This window comes from Hirundo rustica, chromosome 8 (genome assembly GCF_015227805.2).
Source record: "Hirundo rustica isolate bHirRus1 chromosome 8, bHirRus1.pri.v3, whole genome shotgun sequence".
Classification (NCBI taxonomy): domain Eukaryota; kingdom Metazoa; phylum Chordata; class Aves; order Passeriformes; family Hirundinidae; genus Hirundo; species Hirundo rustica.
Window position 1 is genome coordinate 32,645,474 of NC_053457.1, and position 25,015 is coordinate 32,670,488.

Consider the following 25,015-nt stretch of genomic DNA (forward strand, 5'->3'; position numbering starts at 1 on the left):
TTAATGTATCAATATCCTTCCCAAATTTCACCCTTTTAAGGCAGGATCTTCCACTGCCTCTGGCTTGCTCACCTTCTCCTCCGCCTTTCACTGCCAGGGCAGCCTGCCTTCGACCCCAGCACACTGTGCCCTCTGCCTGGGGAGCCCGGCTGGACAGTTTGTCATCCCCAGCAAACTCAGGCCTCTGTATTTCTTTTATGTTCAGAGTGCCCATTTATGGCTCATCCTGCCAGATGCTTCCTGCTGTGTTCCTGCACGCTCTTATCTGAGACTCTCAGAGCACCCTGCCTTTCGGGAGAGTTTCTTCTCAGACCGTGCCCACCTCTCCAGGAGAACAGAGGGGAAAATGTCCACAACCAGCCTTGCTCTGATGCCCCTCCAGCACCCTGCACCTCTTCCTCGTTTGCTCTGAGCCTGCCTCCAGCCGTGTTGCCCCTTATTTCCTCCTACCACAGCCATACTCGGCCCTCACAGCATCCTTTAATTTGTTTTCCGCCCCTCCTTTGTTCTTTTTCTTGTTGTCTGCACATTCAGCATGGTGGATTTGCACCTCTCCAGGCTCCTGGAGAAATAAAGTACCACAGAACTGCCCTTCAACATCTCCCACTTAATCCTGCTTCCCACTTGCTCATCCTCCTATTAATGATGAGCATCTGTTCGCTGTCGGTGAAGCAACTTCTCACCTGTGTTATCCACTGCATCGATTTGATTGTTTTTTGCACTGTTTATCCCATCGGGTGCTCACTGAAATCCACATATGCAAAAGCCACAGCACTCCAATCATTTACTAATCACCTGCCCCTTGGATATTAATGCAGCTTTGTAGAAACCAGTGCTACAAACCATCTAGAGATCCACCCCTGCAGGAAAGAAAACCCTGCCTACAAAGCTACGGCAAAGCTCTTGGCAGCAAAACAGTTCGGAACGGGGATTTCACAAAGCTTACCAGCTCAGTCCTGCATGTTACGGAGTCAGCACCTTTGTTTTCCCGAGTTTTGGTTAAGATCATCACCATGGTAATGCAGTCCCGCCTCGGAGTCCATCAGGGTGCAGGCAAAGGGTGCTGGCAGCTGGGGGCTGGCAAAGCTCCTCTTTCAGTCCATGTTCCCCCAGGAGAGGCTGGGCTGCAGGGACAGCCTCGGGGTGTGGAAAGCTCCCTGCACAAAGAGAGAGAGAGGAACAGCTTCAGGGGGCTTCCCAGGAGGGTGGATGCAATGGGCAAGGGGCAAGCGCTGCCCAAAAAACACCCTGACGGGGGTTGCTTGAGGGGTGTGCTTATTTTAGGATCTCAAACACTGCTCCCCATCAGCACGGAGGTGGGGCGTTCACAGGAGCTGTTGGAAGCACACAAGGAGCACGAGGTGATCCACAGGGACACAAGCATTTCAGTCAAATTAATAAAGTTTCCTCCGAATTCTCCATTTGAAAAGGGAACTCTCATCCCCTATACTGAAGACACAAAAGACCTTGAAAGAGGAGCTCATTAAAGCTCCGGGGTTGATCTCACAGAAACCCTTTGTCCCCAGACCAGCTGGGAGCAGATGTCCAGCAGAAAAAGCCTCTCCAGCATCATTATGGCTGTGAAATCCCCTGCATGCCCCTATCCCAGCCCAGTCACTCCATGATTCCCAGCCCATGAAGGGCCCTTTAGGGAAAAGCACAAGGCAAGGAGTTGCCTGCTAGGAAGGAGAGGCAGCTCCTTGCCCTGAAATCCTAAGGACCACACCGTGCCTCTGGATCTTCACTCATTCCTTAGGTAGTTTTAGGTAAGAAAAGCTAAGGCTGGACAACAAGGAGGCTCCTGGGACAAAAACTGCAAGCCAGCTCCCAGAGCACTGCCCAGCCTGACCATGAGCCCTGCCTCACCTCCTGGCACCCTCCCCAACAGGCTTATTCCCTTGTAAAGCAGACAGATTGCGACTCAAATCTGATTACCGAAATCGGCGTTTTCCCCAAATCACTCCCCTAATCCTGTTTCGCTATTCTGCTGCTTTGCAGTTAATGCCAAACCCACCAAAACCACCTTTTGCACACTCCAGAGAGCATGAAACACTGATCCTGTACCATCCAAAGAGAATTGTGACATTTAGGGATAACAGATGAAAATATTCCACTCAGTGTTAACCCTTATTCCGAGCTCTTCCCAGCTCCTAAATCATCCTGTCCATGTTTACTTGGATTAGAGCTTGCAGTGGTGTTAAGAGTAGCTCATTTAAAGGCCAGCTGGCTGGTAAAGAAAAATCACCTTCTATTATTTTATGAGGACAAAGTTCATCCAGAGTGCAAAGCCAAGATTGGGAATCGATACATTTTCTGAAGATTTACTGCTCCCGAGGGTGCCTGGTACAGTCTCCAGCTTTCTGTGGGATGTCAGTGGGCTCATAATTTACAGTTTACTGGTAACTTCATCATAGACCTCTGGGCAACCCAGTGACCAAATGAAAACTGTCCAATAGAGAAGCAAACGTTTCAGAGTGTCAAAATGACACATAATTTGTGAGCAGGGATGGATGGGATTTGGGGCAGGAATTGTTCCCTGAGGGTGCTGAGGCCCTGGCACAGGGTGCCCAGAGCAGCTGTGGCTGCCCCTGGATCCCTGGCAGTGCCCAAGACCAGGTTGGATGGGGCTTGGAGCAGCCTGGGACAGTGGAAGGTGTCCATGGCAGGGGTTGGAAGGAGATGTTCTTTCAGGTGCACTCTGAACCACACCGTTCTGTGATGCTGTGATTCCTGTCTGTCACAACCGTAGCTCTCCCTGATCCTGGCAGAGACAGGACTGCTTGCTGCAGTGACAAACTCTCAGTGCTGGGAGGCCACTGGCACAAACATCAAACAAGGGCTCAGAGCAGCATGAAAGCAGCTCAGCACACTCACCAGGTGTGATCTCTTCAGGAATAATTACCCTTCCCTAAGGTGATGGTTAATGCTGCAGCAGCAGACTCGGATTCGCACCCGGGCAGGAGCAGCAGCAAGAACAGGCAGAGGCTCCCTGCCCTGGCACACCATCACACCTCCCTGCTCCTCTGCATCCCCTGCAATTAACACAGCCCTAATGACAGGCAACGCAGCGAACCGCTGGCAGCCACCACCACCCCCAACGTCGGGGCCGAGGCGCGCTTGCAGGTATCAGCAATTTTCCTCACTGCCTGGTTGGGTTTTGGAACCATTCCCCACGGAGAAACTGCAATAAAAAGGGAAACTTTCCAGTGAAACGTGATCTCTGGCTCCCCATCCTGCCTCTCAGGGCTCCTGACGCACGGCCCTGCCCTGTCACATCCTCTCCATGCAAACAAGTGCCATGGGACACGAGCTGCAGAGCCAGGATGGACCCTGCTGATGCTGAGGAGGAAACCACCGTGTATTTATAGACTGGAGGCTTTCACACACACACACGTTAATAAAAAGATACTCTGCAGGGACCATTAATTACTTTAAGAAATGTATTTCCTCGTTTGCAATCTGATAAAGGAACTATCTTCATCGTGATGTCAAGGTTAAGTTTAGACTCGAGCCATGGCCACTGGGATTGACACAATCTCCTCGGCTATATGAAAAGCCCCTGAGAAACTCCAGTGCACAGAGCCCCCCAAATTTTAGCAAACCCTGCTTCCTACATGGTTCAAAACAGACCAAGCAGAAGCCTCGTGTGATCTTTGCAGTGGCAGAGGTGGGAAGAGGTTTCTCTCAGAGCTGCTTTCCAGACAGTATCACAGCTACGGAGTGATGGGCTTGGAAAAAAATTAAGTGAAATGATCCAACTGTCATCCACGGGCTTGGAAGGTAAACCCTGAGGAACAAACGTGCTCCCTACAAGGCACAAGCACAGCCTCAGAGCTGCTCACAGGGGATGAAGAGCCCTTCCCTGCAGGGAGGTCTCACACATGACTGGTGTCAGCACAGCAGGCTCCAAGCACCACTCACAGCCGTGCCCTGCTCACCTGCCACACTGAACTGCATGGAAAAGGCCTCAAGATTCATCAAACTGCCTGCCAGATGCTCTGCCACGGCTGGAGGGAGCAGGAACAGTGACCAGTATCACACCCCTTTGCAATTTATGAAAAACTTCCTCACAGAAAGGGTTCCCAAGCCTGGAGTCCCCATCCCTGGAGGGATTTAACAGCCCTGAGGATGTGGCACCTGGGGACACGGGTTAGGGCTGGCCTTGCCTGTGCTGGGGAAACAGCAGGACTCCATGATCTTAGAGGTGTTCTCCAACCTTACCAAGTCCACGATTCTGTGGTCTGACCCCCAGAAATACTCCTTGTGAAAATGACTGAGGACCAGCATCACACAGATTCCCGCTTGCTGCGGGATCACCACCCTCTGCACAGATGACATTCGACCCCTGCCCAGCTCAATAATCCATCTCCAGACACTCACACTGACACAAAACCTGTTTACAGTGGGAAGGGCACACGGGAACGAGGAGCTGGGGCTGTACTTTGCATACCGATACACCTCGCAAGCAGAAGAGAGAGGATTCTCTCCGAATATAAATCACCTGCCCCTGCTGAATTTTTGATGCTGATCAAAGTGAAGAAGCCAGGACCCAAGCAGGACCCCACTCCCCACCCCTGCCCCAGCTCCATTCCCTGTGCTGTGCTTGAAGGAAACAGCTGAGCAAGGAGCCACTGCAACTTTATTCAGTGCAGGTTAGACCCATGAGTCTGGAGAACCAAACCTGATCCCTCTGGGCCAAACCCTGAGCATGATTCTAGAGCTTCACCACCATCCCACTCTCGCCAGTGAAGCAGGAATTCCCTCCACTATGCACATCTTGGTTTCTCCATGCAGGCAGAGCTCTGAAGGGACCAGGCACAGCACAGCTGGCCATCCCCCCCCCCCCAAAACCTTACAGGGGGCTACAAAGAATTTGGGGAAACAGCCAAAACTGGTGACTGTAGCTGAAAATTGTGGGGTGTAAGGCCTTCTGCAAGCATAACAGGGCAATATTCACCCAAAATAAAGATCATGCCTCTCTCCCCATCCTTCCACTTCTTAGAAGTGATTTGGGGCTACGCGGAATCTCCTCATTGCACAGCCTGTCTCACCCTCAGGGCTTGGACAATGCCAAGGAATACATCTTCAATTTCTTGATTTATTGTGTTATGAATTTGGAAAAAAAATCCATGCAGCCCACCATTTTTGCATGTAGCTAAGTCTGGGTTTATTTCCTCACTCAGGCAATAATTTGCCTTCTGCAACAGGGCTGAGTAGGCTCAGCTCTGGGCAGTGTGTTCCCCTTCCTTGAGCACTAGTCTATGTCATTAGAGAATACTGAGTTTGTTGATGGGGTAAAAACCTGCAATAAACATGAAAGATGCCATTCAGGGTCCAAGAAGAAATCTTTACACTCTGAAAATGCCCCATGGACTAGTCCTGAGCAAGTAGGATCACGAGTCAGTGCACGTGACCTCCAAAGGACGACATTTCCACGGAGGCAGCTGCTTCAGGATTGTCCCCTGGGACTCTGTCAGAGCAAAGAGCTGCCCCACGACACCCAGCCTTGGGAGGAGAAAGGCTGCAGCCCTGCCCATCTCACCCTGAGCCTGCTGTCAGCTCCTCCTGCTCCACAGGATCTTCCCCAGCTGCTGGAAGGGCAGACACCATCCAGGACACCACGGCTCTCACACAGAGCTCCACTCCTGCCCAACTCCTGCCTGGCAAAAACTTGTGCTGCCCCACGCTCCAGGTACTCAGAGACTACCAGCCAAAGAAAGAGAAGAAGGAAATGTCTCCCTGTGCCTCCTGCTTGCATCCAGACTAGACTTTTCCAGGGCTAACAAGACAAAGACACACTCTGAGCGCTAATTAGTGAGCAAAGGACTTTCCTGCACGTAACACAGCAAAGGGGGAAGCGGTGTGTGAGGTGAGCATGGCTCCACAGGTCAGCACAGCTTCGAGATCCTCAGTGCTTACGACCAACAGCTTCACACAGGAGCACAGGTTCTCACCAGCTCAGCCCAGAACTCACCTGTCCTGCCAGTGCAGGACAGCCTGGGTGGAGCCAACATCTACAGCACGCTGGTAAATCCACAGCCAGAAGAGCTCGAGGTCTCCTGTGACAGCACCACAGGGCCACGGTAGGAACCAAAAATGCCACGTGCAGCCACCAGGGATGGCCACATGCAACCTGGCACGTGGAGCCCGAGATGAACCCTCACTACCAGGAACAACAGGCATCCCAGGGTCCTGCCCACAGCCACAGATGAATTATTGAGCAAATAAAACCCCGTTATTTCAATCCAATCCCCCGCTCCACGTGCCTGGGTACTGCCTCAGCCTGACACCAAAGTCACACAAGGCAGAGGGTCCCCTGCACTCCGAGCCCCAAAACAACACCTCCAAACACCCCCGTCTCCAGGGAGGGCTTGAAGGCCAAGCTCATACCCAGATCTGCTTGGGGTGAACCTCAACTGCAGGCAAGCTCTCACCAAAAAAGGAATGAGAGGAATCAAGGAGAATTACACATCATCTACTTGAGTAAAAGGTTTATTGCCCCCGTGCTCTTAGGGAGTAGGAGTGGCAGGGGAATGAGTCCCGTACACACCAGCAGCGGAAGGACTGAAAGGACAGGGCAGGGGCAGAGGTGCTTTGTCTCAACATCTTTAGCTCGAAGGAAATGGTGCTGGCAGTGACTTTGCCTTTTCCTCCCTGGCAACTGAAAAGGAAAAGAAGAAAGCAAAATTAGTCATTGCAAAACAGCGAGCAGCAAGAGAGAGGTGCGAGCGAGGAGCCGTGGGAAGCGGCAGGACGAGGGGGAATGGCTTCAAACTGAGAGAGAGTAGGTTTGGATTAGATATTAGGAAAAACTGTTCCCTGTGAGGGTGGGCAGGCCCTGGCACAGGTTACTCAGAGAAGCTGTGGCTGCCCCATCCCTGGAAGTGTGGGACACGCAGACAGAGCCTACAGCATGATCCCAGTCCCAACGACCACAGAAATTACACATTTTCTTTGAGCAAACCTATAATCATTGCCTATTCCACTCATTAGGGGCTGCTTCTACCTTTGAGTAGTATTCCCATGGAAGTATTGGGCCAAGGGTTGTCTCTGGAGGAGAGCAGCAGCAGCAGCAGCCCAGCCTGCTGGTCCAACAAACCATCTCACCTTTCTGCGGGTTTCCCCTGCCGCCCCAGTTGTGAGATTTATTACAAGAATTTGCAGTGGTCTGTGAGACACTGTGAGTGTTGGCCACGCTCCCAAAAGCTGAGGAATTGCTGAATTGAGAATTGCTTTGGCTGCTTAATCTCAACAACTCGGGATGCTGAACAAGGCAGCAGGGTCTGGGTTTACTTTTAATTACTGCTCAGAGCATGCTGCTCTAGTAAACAGACACAAAAACCCAATTCTTGTTTCTTCCCTATGTTCTTTTCCCATATACAGCCCGAGATGTCTGAGCTGAAGACAGTAAATGGCCCCACCACACTGCTTTTACTGACTCACTTCTCCAGCATTAACAACTTCAAACAGCACATGAACCCCTCGGAATACCTGTGTCTGTGAAACGTCCTCCATCTGCTTACAGGCACAGAATAATGCTCACGGGGTTACAGTCACTGAATGGTTTGGGTTGGAAAGGACCTTAAAGCTCATCTCATTCCAAACCCCTGCCATGTGCAGGGACACCTTCCATGTGTCCAGGGTGCTTCAAGCCCCGTCCAACCTGGCCTAGGACACCTCCAGGGATGGGACAGCCACAGCTTCTCTGGGTACCCTGTGCCAGGGTCTCCCCACCTTCAGTTAGGGGGATTCCCAGCCAGCCCAGGCTTCCTTGCTGGCTCCAGAGCTCTCAGTGTCCCTGTGAGAAGCAAATCCTGGAGGTGCAAAGAGAGTCCAGCGCTGCAGCACCGACTGTAACGCTGCTGCTCATGGGTGACCACTAAAACTCCACCCAGATGAAGCAGGAGCAGGATCTGGGACATCTCACTGTGTAATTGGGGAACACTTGCCAAGACCCACAACGCCATCATCGCTGTCAGAGCCAATTTGGATGCTGCTTGTAAGTCAGATTTCTCCCTTCTGCAAGGCTGAGATGGAGAACAGGGAGAGGCTGACAGCCCTTATGGACATGGCTGGATTTAAAGCAGGATGTATGGATCAAATGCCGGACTCCACATTATCTTTTAACACCTCCCCTTCATGGATAAATAAGACTGCACAGCCCTCACGTGAAGCCCAGCTGAATGACCCCTTAGAACCTTCCAAAAATTGAAATGATCTCCCTGAACTCGGGAGGCAGTATTGAAAGAATTCCAGATGCTTTCAGTGGACAGCGCCTGTGCCCACACAGGGTGACACACGTGCCTGCTGTCACCTGCACACCCTGCACTCTTTGCATTAGACCAAAGTACTCTGGCTCTTGGGGAGGCTCTGGGGGTTCATTCCTCTGCTGAGAAATGGCTTTCAAAGAGCTCCTGGGCTCCTGAAAGACGAACCTGGAGCCTTTACTAACCCTCCTAGCGACCCGAAGGCGCTTCTCCCTGCTGTCTGTCCCTCTGTTGCCATCGACACCAGCAAGGGGAGGGCACGGTGGAGGGAGGGAAGGAGCCCTCGGGGCCAGGAAACCTTTGCCCACGCTGCCACCTCGGTGTCTCCGTGAATTCCCGAGCCCTGCATCTTCCATGAGTCTCCTTGAGGAAGGAGCAGCCAAACATCTGTGGGTTGTCTGAATTCGCGTGGATTTGGCAGACTGAACACAAACTCGCGTCGCCCCGCAGCCTCCGCGTCTCTTGTTTTCCTCGGGTTCATTAAACACACAACAATCTGTTACCAGAAGACGGTTCCTGCGTGCAGGGGCTGCCAAGGAGCCGGGTCTGATGGCTCTGGTGGGGATGGGGGAATGTGTGACGTGAAGAGGGGGGGCTCTTCTCGGTGCAGCAGGGCAAAGAGAGGACGGGCTGCACCCACCCTGCCTCCGCCAGCGACCATCCACCCCGTGGCAAAGGTTATCTCTGATGTCAGAGCCACCCTGGAGGTCACTCTGGGACGCTTCAAGAGGAAAAGAGAGTGTGGGACAAGCAGGAGATGCCTACAACAGCCAAGGATCCTGCAGCATCATCCCAATTGTGGATGTGCCGCATCCAGACGGAGAAACCAGGCCCTGCAGAGCCCTGGGCAGGGGGCATCCCTGATCCTGAGCAAACTGGGGGGTTCCCACTGCTGCTGGGCACCACGAGGCCCAGGCGTGCAGTGAGGGCACTGCCACAGGCACACTGGGCTGACGCTGTGATGGGGAACAGCGCTGGAGGCTTCGCCTTCCCTCAAAGGAAGTCTTTCTCTACGAGGGAAAAGTCGAAGCAAACACCCACTCACGGTGTTTACCCGCCTCAGTCAAAGCCAAGGCAGCACTGAAACGTGCCCGACAGCATTTCCACAGAGTCATTCATGGAGAGCTTGCGCTTGGCTTTTAGCTGGTGTCTTTAATATCGCGGGCAGACGCTCGCGAGGCTGGAATAATACGGAATCTGTTGCTGTAACGCGCTCCGGGCTCCTGCGAGGTGTCAGCAGCACGTAGAGCCCAAACCTTCTGCAGGTTTGGCTCCATCAGGGCATCCCTGAGGGCCAGCAGGGAGATGCTTCCCGTGGGGAACAGCTCCAGCAAGCTCGAGGTACCGCTGCCTAAAAGCAAGGTTGCCCACCAGGGGATTGCCCAGCAGGAGAAGGAATGCCCAGAGAGGACAGTTTTCCCAGAATTGGGATGTTTTGTGCTTGGAGATGCCCCTGATTCCCATGGAGCAAGGCAGGATGAGCGCTGCTGTAGCTTTGCAGCCATAAAAGCCCAGATTTCGCAGCCCGTCTCGGAGGCGAGGAAAATGTAAAAAAAAAAAAAAAAATAAAGTTAAGTGGAAATGCAAACAGCCCCTGGTTTTATTTGGGCTGGCAGGAACACAGTCCTGCCCTGCGCCCCTCGAGCTCATTTATGGCAGCCTGAATAAGCAGTAATAAAGGGGAAAAAGAAATTTTAAATCTGCCTTTTCCACCCCATAGGTCTCCATCTCTGGATAGTCTCCATATATCCTTCTTTCTCTCATGCCATGGGTGAAAATCAGGATTTTCCTGGAAATCAGATTCCCCTGTGCCACAGAAAGGGGAAGCCCAAAGGACAGAGGGAACCACAAAGCCCGCTCCTGAAACAGCATCCCGAGGAGAACTGACCTAAATGCTGCATCCCATCCTGGCTGCAAAGGAAGGGAACCACGCCAGGTATTTTGTCAGTGCACAAACATGAATGATTGCCCAGGACAAATAGGGCAGCAAAAGCGTCCACCTTCATCACATGGAAAAAACGTGTATCAGCTTGCAACCCTAATGAGCCAAGGAATTAATGAGTCCTGGAATTTGTAAACCATTGTGAAGTCCCTAAAGTAATGCCAGCACCTTAAATGAATGAGGACTGCAAGTTTAAACATCAGGTTCTGTTAGAAAACAAGATAGAGGGGTTTTTATAAATATTAAGGACGATAAGAAGTTGCACTGACAACGACAGAAAGAATGGTGGAAACATTAGGATGCAAAAAAAAGGAAGAAATAGACAATATAAACATGACTGTCCTGGGCAGAAAGGAAAACAACACAGTCACATTCGTCAGGAGTAACCTGGGATGATGTTAAACAGCAGGCACTAAATATAGACCCTTCTTAAACAACAGCACCAAGTAAATTTATACCTTCAATTTTATAAGATCACGCCAAAAAGTCTTCTGAGCCATCAGCAGGGACGGTCCCTGGGGACAGGCACAAGCCAGCCTGGTAAATGTGGGGGGTGAGACCTCGAGCCCAGCAGGGCTCTGGTTTCAGTGCAGGGTCAGGGAGTCAGGAATCACAATCACGACACAAGGAAAGAGCTCTCCCCTCACCTGGAGTCTTTGTGCAGGTGAAAGGCAGCGCTGGTGTAACGCACCCCACTGAAGCGCACAGAAGCGCACCACAGCTACTGATAACGCTTCACTGGCACTTCTCAAACAGACCTGGTGACTCTGGCTGCAACAGAAACGACACTGCCACCCTGTCCATGCAATATTTCTGGCAGCAGTCATTATGGAAACAGAGAAACCAGCGCTGTGTAAGTGACTCGAGAGCAGCAAAGTGCTAAATACAGAGAGCAGCGTGCTCATGCAGAAAGAAGCAACCAGCGCAGTTGGTTACAGAGATGATACACCCTAAAAAACTAAAAGTGCTTCAAAGCCACTCACCTCAAAGGCAGGGGCATGTGCCCAGGCTCCTGCACGGTGCAGTAGATCACCCAGGCATGCAGGGGTATGTCCACAGGCTGGATAAATTTGGGGTGTCCAGGAGGAGAAGGGATGGCACAGCCCCCGTGCTCTGCACTCCACGCCCTCTGCGGGCACCTGGAGCCTCCTCCCACCTCTGACCAAGGTCTGGAGGGGTCTCCAGGAGTAACTGGGGGCTTCAAGACACAGCTACAGCAGAAGACTGTGGGAATGTGGAGTGGCAACTGCTGAGGATGAGCTGGCTGCCTCAGAGAGGGCAGGAGAAGCGGAGCAGGTCCCTTGGAGGGAGCAGACCAGCACCGGGACCCCTCTCAGCACAGCGGGAAGCTGGAGCTATGCAGATCCAGAGCAAGGGCAAAGTGCACTTTTTTTTTCCTGAACGACACAGACAATAACCATTGCAATAAACTACAGCAGCACAAACGACTGCACGGGGCTCTCAGCTTTATCCCTGCACTGGGGGCCCTTTCTAAAAGACACTGAATCATAGAATCATTAGGTCGAAAAAGACTTTTAAGGTCACTGAGTCCATGCTCTAGCAAGAATTAACTCAGAAAATTACTAAAAATGGTGATCCACAGAGCAGTCCCCGAGCAGGGCTCTCCTGGCTCGCTGCCCTACACCCCAACGAGCTGTTGCACCCCGTGCCCAGCAGCCCCCATGCCCCAGGGTGGGATGTGCAGGGGTCAGGGGGGTGGACTGGCAGAGCAGCTCCTCCACAGGCTGGGCTGGCTCTCGTCCAGCTCCTCCCGAAGCTGCCACCCTCATGGTGTGTCACAGGGTTCTCAGGACAGGCACGGGGAGCGCAAAGACACCACAACCCAGCACACTGCACAGCTGGAACGTTTTCTTTACGTTGAGTTCCAGATACGCACATCTGAAACCTCCGCGGGAAAAGTAATTTCTACCAACAACAACAAACCGTGCGCAACCGAAAATGTGGGTGAGAGTTTCTAAATGAATCATTTACATTTTGGCAGCGTAGGTCTTCATCAGCCACCGTGCTTTCACTCTGAGATGTGCCATCCATGGCACTGCGTTTCATTTATGACACAGCTGATAGTCCAATAATCACAGAACGGCCTGGAAGAGACCTTAAAGAACATCTCATTCTAACCCCCTTCCACCACACCAGGTCCAACCTGGCCAGAGATCCAGGGGCAGCCACAGCTTCTCTGGGCTTTTCTTTTTTTTTTTTTTTTTTCTGTTTTTTCCTGAGTTAACACAGAGTCCACAAACCCAAAAATGGCTATTTCGAATGCTTTCTGTATCTTTACAATTATAATGGCTCTTTGGCTTTGGCACACAATTGTAGCTTTTGGCACCTAGTTCATAATATTAAAACTTGTCCTTTCAAAAATATTATACAATATTCATTTGTAGCAGCTGGGACAAAAAAAACCCAAAAAAACAAAAACAACCCAAAGCACTTGGTAACAGGGATAATAATATATACACTTGAAGTAATTTCATGGCATTGACAGCTATTGCCCAGCACACCAGAAGGCTGCTCTCAGTAAGGTTAAGGCACAGAAACAAAAATCACAGCTATTGTGACTTTCCCACATCCCTTGAAATGAGAAATGTCCAGCTCCACTTGGCCTAACTGTGCTGCCAGGCTGTCCTAAGCAGAGAAGACAAGTTGTCTGCATTAATTCCCTTTTCTCATAATTAACATTTCGTATTGGTGCAGAAGCAGAATAGCGATGATGGTGCTTGTCCAACTGGGGCAGATGAGCATGAAGGATGCAGGCAGCCCGTGCAAGAGTTGTCATAGGGTAAAGAAAAACAAAAAACCATCTTAAATGCAGATAAGTAACACGCTTTAACTCATCCCCTCGGCTTTAGGAGCAGGATGAGGGTCCAGACCAGTTGCTGAGACCAAAGCCAGTCACTGATGCACCTCGGCAGCCACATCCTTCTGCATCACCTCCCCAAGCCCTGCTTCTCCTCAGCCATCCAAAGCACTCCTGGTCCTTCCTTTCGGGGGCTGGCTTGGAGCAGAGAGAGGGAGAGCAGGTTTTCCAGCTGCTGGATCAAAGCTTGCCAGATCCCATTTTTTACAAACCTTAGGAGACGTGAGGAGTTGTAAGCACGAAACGGCCGCGAAGTCAAACTCCTCTTTCACCACGGTCCCATACCTACCGCACAGCCAGCCCTGAGCCCTGGCTGCTGAAAGCAAAAGCTATGGCCAGGAGCCACAAATACAGGGAATGATGTAGCCCAAGGGATGCTTCAAACGGACTACAGAGGAGTGACACCAATGATGCTGCTATATTTAATCCTCTAAAAGCAAAAACCATGACCAAGTCTCCCTTGGGTACACTTTTAGGGGGGGAGGTGCAGAAACTCAATGCACCAGAACAGATTTTTTGCACTCACTCAAACAGTTCTTAAAATATTCCTCAAATGGAGTGATTACTGAGCCAAACTCGCCTGGTACTTCCCACCCATCCATGCAGGGATCCACAGCATGCAGTGTTGGGAGCAGCCACACCTCACACAAGGTTTGGTGCTGCACCTCCAGGTCAGTCTAAAGCAGTTTACTCCTCCCTGCATTTCAAAGAAACTTCCAACATACCAAATCTTATTTATCCTACACAGCGTATGTCAGATGCATGAGATGCAATATCACACACATCCAACGCCACAGGCCACAAAACTCACGGATAAACCACCTGAAGCCAGGAGAAATTCTAGCTGGAAATTAACTGCACCACCACACTTCTCAGTTTTCAATCCCCACCTGTTGATGACCGAAGACCCACGCATCCACAGCCTGGACTGAGGTGCACCATCCCTGCGAGGTTTCAGAAACGGGCTCTTGCTTGGGAATTTTTGTCTCTCTAAAAGCAGCCAGCTCAGAAAAGTTTGGAAAAACACGTGGATCTGCTCTCTCCGGTTCCCTGCAGCAGAGCCACGTTCTGCATTGCTGCTCTACAGAAATGGCCGGGTCACTGGCAGCCAGGCTGGCAAGGAGTGTGACCTTGGAGAAGTCCTTTTCCACAGCTACAACACGGCCACTGCTCGTAGGGAGACTTGTGGGCAGAACCAGAGCTCCAGGGCTCGGGTCTGCCAGTGTCCTGGACTATTCCAAGGAATTTACAGAAGGTCTTATCCCTGAAGAGGGTGGTGGCACTCATCCCATGACGTGCTGGGGATCGGGGACACGAGGGGAGCAGGGGGAGCAGCCCATAGGCTCCATGACAGGGCAGGCTGGCAGGCACAGAGGAGTAGCAGGGTGGAAAATTCCCTCCTCTACACCCCGTTAGTTTATATTTAGCTCTCTGAGGAGCAGACCGTTGTTTTGGTAATATTTTTTTGCCCGGCCCTGCAGAGACCCCCGCAATGGGAACCGTGGCTCCCGCCACACGTGGCACCCACGGCAGTCACAGCCCTCTGCTGCTCGGCAGACCTGCTTTGTTTTTTTAGTTCTGTTTCTCCGAGTCAGCAGGCTTGCTTCCTCTTCCTCCTCCTCCCGTTTTGGGAGAGAAAGGAGCAGAAAACGTCAGCCAAGAAGAGAGCTTAGCTTGCTTGAGGAGCTGCAGAGGAGCAACATCCCAGCTCCTCTGCTGCCCTGGTCCCCCGTGCCACGGGAGTAAAACTTGTGTTTCTGAAGGTATTTTCACTTTAGGAGAGAGTTTTGGTGAGTGCAAATCTGACACGAAGGCTCTGGTGCCCTTTCCCTCCCCTGGGATGCAGGAAGGAGGCTCGACCCCGCCAGGCTGAGCTCTCCAAACAGCTACGAGCATCTCTGGCACCTCGCCCCGTCCCAGCCCGTTGGTCCAAAGTCTGCCCTGCCACAGATTTATGTTCATCGGGACTATTTCCCAGCAACGTCATTTGGCAAACCATGTGACAGGGGAGGGGGAAGGGGACAAAACCAAAATCACCCTTTTGGCTCGGGGTGTCCTCTTCTCCACCTGAGCTTTTGCAAGGCAAGTGCAAACCACCTCCACGCTGACAAATAAAAGTTCTATGCAGCTTTATAAGAAAGAAAGGAAAAGGGAAGAAGAGTCTCAAAGCACACAGCTGCCATTTGAGAAACCAGAAATCAACCAGCAATAATAAACAGACAAGTGGGATAAAGCTCATTCTCGTCCCCAGCCATCGGGACACAGCCCGTGGTGTCAGTTCTGCACACAGATACAGGTGTTTGGGCAAAGAAGTTGTGTATCTTGTTCAGCCTATACTTTTGCTGAAAGTGAAGCAAGCCTTTGCTACTACTACTACTACTACTACTACTACTACTACTACTACTACAAAGAAAAAAAAAAAAAAATCATATAATTAACCAATGCAGATTTGGGGATTCATATGGGTATATGTGTGCCTATTTGCATGTGTGCATATTTATACATATGTACTCATTTATGCAGGTATCCATAGCTGAAAATTAACCTACACTGGTGCTGGCTCTGTCCCACAGTCTGCCTGATCTCCATACACAAAAATCTGGATCTCACTCGCACAAATCAATTACCCACTGAAGTGATTTGCACAGATTTTCTATGCAAAGTTTTGCATTTCCAGCAAAAGGCCATCTGCTTTCTATAACCACTGTGGTTCCTGGACACCTCTGGCCCTGTGCAGAGCTGGGAGTCGCAGAAGTTTCCCTCCCTCCTCTGGGCTGAAGCTGGAAGTGAGAAAGTCTGGAGGCAGGGATTCAGCAGCAAAACCTCCGGCACGCGTGGCCGTGCTCCACGTGGCTGCGCTTGGCAGCGCGTCCCTCCCTCCTCTCAAGTGGAGAGAAGGAAACAATTCCACGGCAGGTTGTTTTGGCTGGGTTTTTCACCCCCCCACTTTTGGAAGCAGGGAGGCTGAGTGCTTCTCCCAATAAAGTGCCTCCAGCCCTAATCCTGCCCCCCTGAGCAGGGCCGTGCCAGAGCTGGGTGCGACACACCCACCACCACAAGCATCCTCAGGCTCCACAGGACTTTCAAAAACGAAAAAAATAAATCAGAAGCTCACTTCAAACCCGTGCCGAGCCACGAGAGGTAAGGACAGAGCAAACCGCTCTGAAATTCAGGTTTGTTACTATCACTCTAATTAATCTGTTTCATGACCCACCCCAAATATTTTCTCTAGAAACATTATCTACGCAGTTTTGGGGTTTCTTTATTTCTTTTTCCAGCCCTCAGACAAGCCCTGGTAAATATTTCTGCCCACGACAGAGGCAGGCCAAGGGAATCTGGGCTTAGTGATGGCAGCAGCATCTCCTGTGTTCGGAGATACCCGACACTGGGCAGAGATGCTCACAGCCCTCCGTGTTTTTACTGGACTATCACAAAACACTGCTACCTCTGCAATTTGCAAGTAGTTCTGAACCTGTCAAAACCGACTTTTAGTATTGCTTGAGGATTCGAAAGGAAAATATGCACATCTGGTTTCAATCGCCAACTGAAGTTTCGTCTATCAGCCTATTTCATAACAAATTACGCTTACTTTTCACTCCAGAGGATTTCCTAAGGAGGGGATGAGCTGCCAAGGTACACCAGCGTCTGTGGAGACCGCACGGCACCGAGAGGCAGCAGCACAACTCAGCGACAGCGCTGCTGCAAACTCTTTCTGCGTCCAGTAAATTAAAATTATTGAGGAAAAGCCCCTTAGCCGTGAAATCCCTGCCTACAGCTGTAGGTGAAACCTCCACGTACCTCAGCACCCGATCGACCTGACGTCACTGAAGGGAGAAACGAGACTTACAGGCTTTCTAGGACAGCCCCAGCGCCAGGGCACTTCACCCAGCAAGGCGCTGCCGTGACCCGTCGCAGCAGCGTGGGGTGCTGGAGACCCACCCGGGACAGACCTGTCCCCATCTCCTGCTGCCCTGAGCCCCCCCACGCGTGCCAGGAGTGAAACCCGAGGCACGGCACGCTGGGAAGCGTGCGCTGGCCCTGGCTGAGCCGCAGAGCATCTCTGCGGGGATGCTGGGGCACGGCTCCCCCGGGCTGCAGCCGCCGTGGGACCCCGAGCCTCGGGGAGTTTTGTACCGAGCCCGGCGGCACCCGAGCTTCGGCCCCCTGGGCCCGGAGAAAGGAATGCACGTGTTGATCCTTCGGCAGGAAATAATTCCAGTGGCGAAGGCAGAGGGCTCGGAGCGGGCTCGGAGCGCTGGCTGCCCTCTCGCCAAACTCCGGAGAGCCGCCCGTGCCCGCACGTCGGGCTCAGCATCCCGCATCGCCCCCCCCTGCCCCCGCCGCTCCGGACACGCATCCCACCGCTCCACGCTCCGCCGGGGCGGCTCCTCCGCGGTGCCCCCCGCTCACCCCGGGGCGGGCTGAGACCCGACGGCACAAAGGCGGACATCCCCCATCCCCGGGCGGGGGGTACCCCCCTCCTGCCCCATCGCCTCCGAGCCGCTCCGTCCCCGGGCAGGGCGCACCGCCGCCCTTTGTCCGCTCCCCTCCGGCACCCTCCGGGCCGGCAGGGCCCCGCTGCGCTCCGGGCATCGCTTACCGAGCGCTTCTGGCGGTGGCGGCGGAGCGGCCCGGCCGGGCCGGCTGTGGGCGCCGCTCCGACCGCGCTCCGCTGCCGCCGCCGCCGCCGTGCTGCGGGCGGGGCGGGCGGAGGGAGGGAGCGAGGAGGAGGAGGAGGAGGAGAAGGAGGAGGAGGAGGAGGAGGAGGAGGAAATGTGCTTGTCACTTCCTGAGCGGAGCCAGCGCCGGCGGAGCCCGGCCCGCACCTGCGGAGCGCCCGCCCCGGGGACCCGCGCAGCGGAGCGCTCGCTGCCAGGGCAGGCGGGGGAGACCCGGGGCTGCCGCCCCCAGTGGGCATCCCCGGGGTTAAACATCGCCAGAAACAGCCTGTGTGTGTCGGGGGGGAAGTCCAAAAATAATAAAAAATCGGGGTTCGGGCAGCGGTGAGGCGCTGCCCCGCCGGGAGCCGCGGGCTGGCGCAGGCGGCGCTGCCGCGGCATCAGCCCCGCACACGGCCCCGCAGCCCGGGATGCTGCGGGTGCGGCTCGCGTGGGGCTCCGCGGCCCGTTCGGAGGCCGAGAGTGACTCCTGGTGGCACGGCCGGCCCGGGAGAGGAGGAGCAGGAGAACTGGGCTCCCCGCAAGAAGCAGCGCTGAAGTTTTGGCACATCACGGATGGACACCACTCGCCCCTGCACCCACCAATGAATAAAAATTACGCTCCTTAATTTTTCCTCAGTTTTTAGTAGAATCATTGACTGGTTTGGGTTGGAAAGGACCTTTAAAGATCATGTAGTTCCACACCATTGCCATGGGCGGGGACACCTTCCACTATCCCAGGCTGCTCCAAGCCCCATTCAACTTGGCCTTGGACACTTCCAGGGATCCAGGAGCAGCCACATCTTTCCTGGGCACCGTGTGCCAAGGCCTGCCCACCCTCCTTGGGAACAATTCCTGCCCAATATCCCATCCATCCCTGCCCTCTGTCAGTTTGAAGCTATTCCCCCTCATCCTGTCAGCCCAGTCCCTTGCTCCAAGCCCCAGTTCGGTTCCCTGGAAGCCCGTTTAGGAAGAGGCTGAGTTCTCTGCAGGGCTGAGAGGTACATCTGCTTGGCTTCCCCTGGGAAAGGCCTTTAGCAGCACCGAGCTCCAGTGACATTTCCCATCCACGCAGGCTGCACCGCACGCAGGCTCCTTCCGAGAGCGAGCGTAACGAGCGAACAAGGAAACGACATGACAGCTAAAAGGAAGATTTAGGGCTCATTACAAAACAGAGCCCAAACGTTAATCTTAAACATATGCGAGCAGACAGCACAGATGTCATCAGGAATGAATCCGGGGCTGAATTTCATCCACCCGGCTGGATGGCCGGGCACGGCGCTGGGGATGGCGTGTAGGGACAAGTAAGGGACGGGCAGGGGACAAGTAAGGGCATGAATGGCAGGAGAAGCTGTGGCTGCGAACTCAGCAGTGCTCCTGGTGTCCTGCCCTGCTGCTGCACAGCCCGGGACAACAAATTACTGTCGAGGAAGACTTATCAGGTAGTATTTAATGCAGTGAAGAAGTAAGAGGGAAGCAAGCAGAAGCAGCGGGCAGATTCTTAACGAGGGAGCAGCTCCCAGCAGCACAGTGAGGGCATGATCTCAACAAAAGTGGCTCCGGGCTCAGCACACATAAAATGAAGCGGGAGTGGCCAGTCTGAGTGGGTGACAAACAGGGAGAAGGGTTTGATGATGTGAAGGGGCTTTTGCATCATGTTCCTCCAGCCCACTCAGTATTTGCTTTTCTTATCACGTGTTGAGACTGGTAGCAATAAAACACTTGCTAACTCCTTTTCCAGAACTTCGGGAATCAAGTCTGAAAATGTTTTTTTTTATGGTTTCCCAGTGGAATATTTCAGCAATAAAGCTCAGAGCGTAATTGAATCCATTCCCGTGGCAGCCTTGGGCTCCAAGACTCAAGCAGAAAGTTGTTTTCTGTCTGCTTCTGCAGCTCGCTCCAAACCCAGCATTTTCTGCCTCTCATCCTCTGTACTTCCCAACAGATGAGCTGGCTGTGGAGAATTCCCAGCACGTGTGAAAGCCTGTTGCCGAAGCACAAACCTGTTTTCCACAGACAGTATTTTCAGTGATGTTGTTCACATAACTGGCCGCCCATACGCCCTTGCTCTGGACAGTGCCTCTTCCCTTTGTCAGAAGGGGGTGGAAAAAAAGAAATAACTTTCAAGTTTTAAAGAACTGGCCAAGAGGGTTTAGTCTTCATGGACAGAAAATTCATTCAGTTCATTTGTGAGCTGATTTCATTAGCGTTTTTGTCTCAGATGTCAGTGCCTTTTCTACCCACTGACTGGGAGCCTTCCTGATGGGGATGGAAACCATGGATAGGAAAAAATCTAATGATCCCCACGGTTCTGGGGTCCAAGTCATTAACACATGTCAGTGAAGCAGTGCTAAGCCCTGTGGATAGACAGCATTTCCTTCACTTCCAGTACACAGGATCTGGCTGCAGTTACAGCCTTCTTTCCATGTAGCCTTTCCAACGCTTCGCTGTCTGCTCCAGTGTGTTGCTATTCAAGTCACATGCACCGAGGTTACCAATAATTTCAGAAGTTTGTTCCTTTTACAAGGACTCTGCACCATTGTCCTGAGCACCTGTGCCAGCCCAGTTATTTATGAGTCTATTCCTTCTGGGGTTGCCCAGGGCCAGTGTCCCAGCCACAGGCTGATGTCCCAGTCACCCAAGCTGTGCTGGGTACCACGTACTCACAGGGACAAGTTGGCTGCACCAAAGGTCTCCAGGAGCACAAAATGGAGACCAGCTTCAGAGCCACCCTCCAGTTTCAGGAGAAATCCTCAAATTCGCAAAATTCTAATAAACAGCAAGCAGACATGTCTTTAACAAATATTTCATGCCCAGGGAATGAGCAGATCTCTGTAATATGATCAGCGTGCTCTGTGTCAGAAAGTACCTGAACCACAGACACCCTAAACAGGTGAAGAATTGCTGGGCAGAGAGTTGAGGAGTGCAGTTCTGACTAAGTTTGGCGTATGATGGGATTTCCACCAAACTTAAAAATCCCTTTTTTATGTCACAGGCCATTTGCAGCACACATGCAACAGCTTTGTGTTTGCTGCCTCCCCCTCTGCCTTGGCAGAGGGAGTGACACCTGATCTGGGTGCCCCAGCCTGGGAGCAATGGAAACATTGATGGAGAAAATAAATAGGCCACGAAATACATGTGTGAGCCTTTCCCCGTGAGCCTGAACGTGCTTATCACTTTGTCAGCCACATTTGGGTCTGAACTGGTTTAAGATAAGCCCAGAGTTATTTGTCCATCATCCACAAAGCCTGAGGCAGCTGCAGGCATGCCCCAAAGCATCACCCTACCTTGCATAAGCAGCAGTGCAGCACCCATGGAGCTGAGGAGCCCTGAGCCAGTGAGGCTAATTACTACTGAAAATTGGGGTGAAAGACCCTTCTGCTGGAATTTCGGTTCTCAGCCCTATCAATGGCTAAAATTTCTTGATATATGCACACTCCCCTCACCTCTACTTGACACATGACACTGTCCGTGCGTACCCGGCTGCCGCAGTGCCTGTGCTGAGGTTTGTGTCTGTTCCCTCACTGGGCTCTCTTAGCTCCGGTTCTCCAGCACTTGTGATTACCCAGAATTTATGTGTTACCTGGCAGCAGCTGGTTTGCCTGACAGCACTCAGCTTAATTTCCAGTAATACAGAAATGGGCTCATTTCAGGCTCTACCTAACAAATGGAAATCAAGCCACAGGTTGGCTTTCCCCTTACTTGTGTTCAACAAAACGCGCCAGCCTCCTTCTCCTCCTTTGTCTGGAGGCTATAACACCTCATCCCCTTTCACTGAAAGCCCTTGGTAGCCATTAATTGCTCCTCAATTTAGCTGCTAGCACGAGGGTTAGGTCACGCTCAGCCTACGACGGGATAGAGCCGCGCACCACCCGTTCAGCCGGAGCAGGTAACGCCGTGCAGGGCAGCCTCCCCCTCCTCTAATCCCAGAAAAGGCAGCAAGCACCAGGAATTCAAAGGCAGATCTCCTGACGGCTTTGCAAAGCCCTGGCCCAATTATTTCCTTTGTGCTCTCCACGTATTTTACAGGAGACGATTCCGTACGTTAAAATGCTTGGAGGGCCTATAAAATAAAGCGGTTATTGTTGCAGCAAGCCGCGCTCTCCACCTCTCGGCATGCCAAGATCAGGGAAGCAATCCTAGTGCCAAAACGCTGAAAATTTTGCTGTATGTTGCTAAATACCACACTTAAAGATTTTGTCTGGTATGAAAGAACATCAAATTTGGCAGTCCTTTACCACAGCAGCGTAGATGCACAGGCAGATTTCCCTCACAATGGCTACAGCGCTGCCAGTGCATTCCTGGGATGTAGAAATACATGGAAGCCACTGTCAGCGATGAAGAGCAGCATGCTGTGCCTAATGCACCAGAAAAGCCATTCAAGAGCTCATCCTCACATAAAAATAACTCCAAAGAGGCTGTGTCAGCTCAGCCTTGTAGCTTTGCAGGTAAATCTGGTTGCCGTGCCCTGCACACCTGGCCTCACCCTGCGCTCCTGGGGACAAACCCCGTGGTTCTAAGTGAGGAATTTCGGTCCATCCCCTCGTTTGCCCATTCATTTGACTCTTTGGGCTCACAGATTTCACAGCCAGTGCAGAACTGAAATGATTTTGATACAAATTGTATGAGAGAACATTGTTTGCTCTCCAGAGAATCACACCTGAGATCCGTGTGATGGGACATGCGCTTCTCCCTCAAACCATAATGAGCTCTGCTGTAAACAGCAGGTTTAGAAACCCAAATATCTGGAAGTTCCTTTTTAACGTTGGTTGGAAAAGTACAAAGTAAAACCAAACAAAACCAACCCTGAATCTCCTTTGTTATAGGTGTTAAATACCTCAAATCCCATGATACAATCAAGGCAGCTGGCTATTCCCAGGTTTCAGAAATGGTGTTGCAACAGTGGGTTTGAATTCAAGAAGGTGAGCCCATAATGCAAATAGCTATTTCAGCCTCAATAATGCTTTGCAATGATGCTCTCAAGAATGCCTTGCAGGAATATTCTCCTGGTGGGACAGAGAGCCTGTAAAATCACATGCTGAATCACTGCTGGCCCTGTCTGGAAAAGCAGCTGCCATCATTCTGTTGGTGTTTCTGACGTAACCCAACAGCTCTTAAAAAACAGGAATTGCAGCTCCCAGAAATTCTTCATGTTACACCACAAAATCACACTGAGTTCCAAGCACAGAATATTAATTTCATATCTTCTAAACCTTCAAAAAGGAAAATTCAGCCTTTAGAAAAACAGCCTATGGACAGCACTGCAGGCCAGGCTGGGCAGGGTTTGGAGTGACTTGGTTTAGTGGAAGGTGTCCCAGCCCATGGTTGGGATGAGATGGTTTTTAAAGTCCATTCCAACCCAAATCATTCTGGGATTCTATGACTATTCCTGCTCCTTAAGGGCCATCAAATGAACATGCCTCTCTTGCAGATACAAGCTGGTCACCAAAAGGGAAGTCAAGGAGTAAGGAAACATTATCCTTCCCTCTGAATTTTCTGTGTTCATTCAGTTGAGCCATGATCTTTATGTCTGGTATTTCTCACTTATTAATCCCTATAAAAATGATTATAGGAGTACTCATTTCAAGAAAGTGCTGTGCTGATGAAAGGGCAAAGGCTTGCTGTCTTGAGAACCCATTTACCTCACACTCAGCAGAGTCCCATGTGTAGAAACTCTCCTAGAACAGACATCTCGAATCAATAATTATTTCATTAATATCGCTTGTTCACCTCTCTCAGATATTTCATCCTGACAGTTCAGTTCTCTGATAAGCCCCATAAAACTCCAGTGTAAAATGCTCCAAGCTCTTTCAGTAGCACAAACCCTGCAATGAATTCAATGGCCTCTCCCAGCAAATGCCTCAAAAGAGAATCCCTAGACAGTTTTCTTGGCAATAGGAGGCATCAGGAGCCAGGTTTGAGCTGTGATCAGCACAGATATTGGTGGAGGTGCTTTGTTTGGGCTTAGGCACTAAAAGCCATCCTCAGTCTTTCAGGAATAAAAGGTCAGTCCTGAGAGATTTTCATCCTTCAGCACGCTGTCAGTGAACCAGGGAACACAAACCCTTTCTGTTCTGCCCACGTTCTATGCAAAACCACTCCAGGAAGGTTTGCCAGCTCCGCAGCATCATCCAGCCTAAACTCAGTCCTGCAGGAACAGCCTGTGGGCTCAGCCACCTCTGGGATCCAGGGAAGATGCTAGTTTTACTACCCACAAACCTCATATTTGACAGTGAAATCACAGACAGAGTTTTCAGATAGCAAAACAATAGGAGCAAAATGTGTTTCAGATGCTGGTTTTATTCTCCTGCGTTTAGTCTGGCGTGGCAGCTGGAACCAAGAGTCACACAGCTGTGTAGCCATGAAGATTCCAGCCTTCAGGACCTATCATGGAGCACTCCCCCAGCTTCCACAAAAGACTTGCTTCTCCTAAATCACTGCTTATTCCTCTGCCTCCTTTTCCACATTTTCCCACTGAAATGCATCAACATTTAGAGATCACACCATCAAGAACCTCCCACCAACATGAACTGCCCCAAACCAAGGGCGGTCCTGGACAAGCAATTTCCAGATCCTCGTAGCCAAAAATACCCCACTGCCCGAGTCAGTATTTGAGCAGCTACCTAGGCTCCATTATCCAGAGAATGCCAGGTTTCCAACAGAGCAGATTTTAAATAATAAGCCTATGGTTAGTGTTGTCTTAAAAGAAAGCTCCTCAAACATGTTTTACAAGCATTTTTCTGCTGTCCAGTGACACCTGGAAAGTGCTTGGGACTGAAGGAATATGAAAACTACAGATCAGATGCAGAAATCTGTATTTTCAGGCAATTTTAAGGAGCTTATTTTTTAGCATTACAAGTTATAGAAAAATACTACCCAGAGAACAAAAACTAATAATAATCAATTCTGCGAAGAGGAGAAAATAATCCTTGCCCTGAACCTTACACATCTTGTGAAGTAGCAATCTGTGGTTAAATTCCAAGTAATTGATTAAAAGAAAATCCATGACAGCCCTGATTTTATTTTCATTCCATGATTAAATACACATCATGCCCTCATTAGCAAAAATTACAGATGGGAATAAAACAGATGCCCAAAACACATCCTGCCAGAGTCCCTGAAAATTAAAATTTCCTTGTATTAACTCTACCTGATGCCAAAAATGTCACAGGCTTTTTTTACTGAGGCTGTTATCAGTAGTGTTCTTTGAATCCTTTGTACTGCTGTGCTAAAAAAATCCTCTGTTTGGATTCCCAGCTACATTTCCTAG

The 25,015-nt window shown here is 51.3% G+C and overlaps 1 protein-coding gene across 3 annotated transcripts in view; it reads right to left on the reverse strand.

Moving 5' to 3' along the window:
* The window catches only part of FAM53B (family with sequence similarity 53 member B), a 52,313-nt gene that overhangs the window by 26,973 nt on the left and 325 nt on the right, over window positions 1-25,015 (reverse strand). The window contains exons 2-3 of one of the 3 annotated variants that reach the window (XM_040071053.2): window positions 6,551-6,661; window positions 947-1,157 (exon numbers count right to left, since the gene is read on the reverse strand). In XM_040071053.2, the coding sequence (XP_039926987.1) occupies window positions 947-1,015 (69 nt within the window). In that variant the 5' untranslated portion in view covers window positions 1,016-1,157; window positions 6,551-6,661. Of the gene's footprint in view, window positions 1-946; window positions 1,158-6,550; window positions 6,662-17,687; window positions 17,767-25,015 lie in introns of those variants that run through there. The other 2 variants (XM_040071054.2, XM_040071055.2) reach the window with 2 other exon arrangements.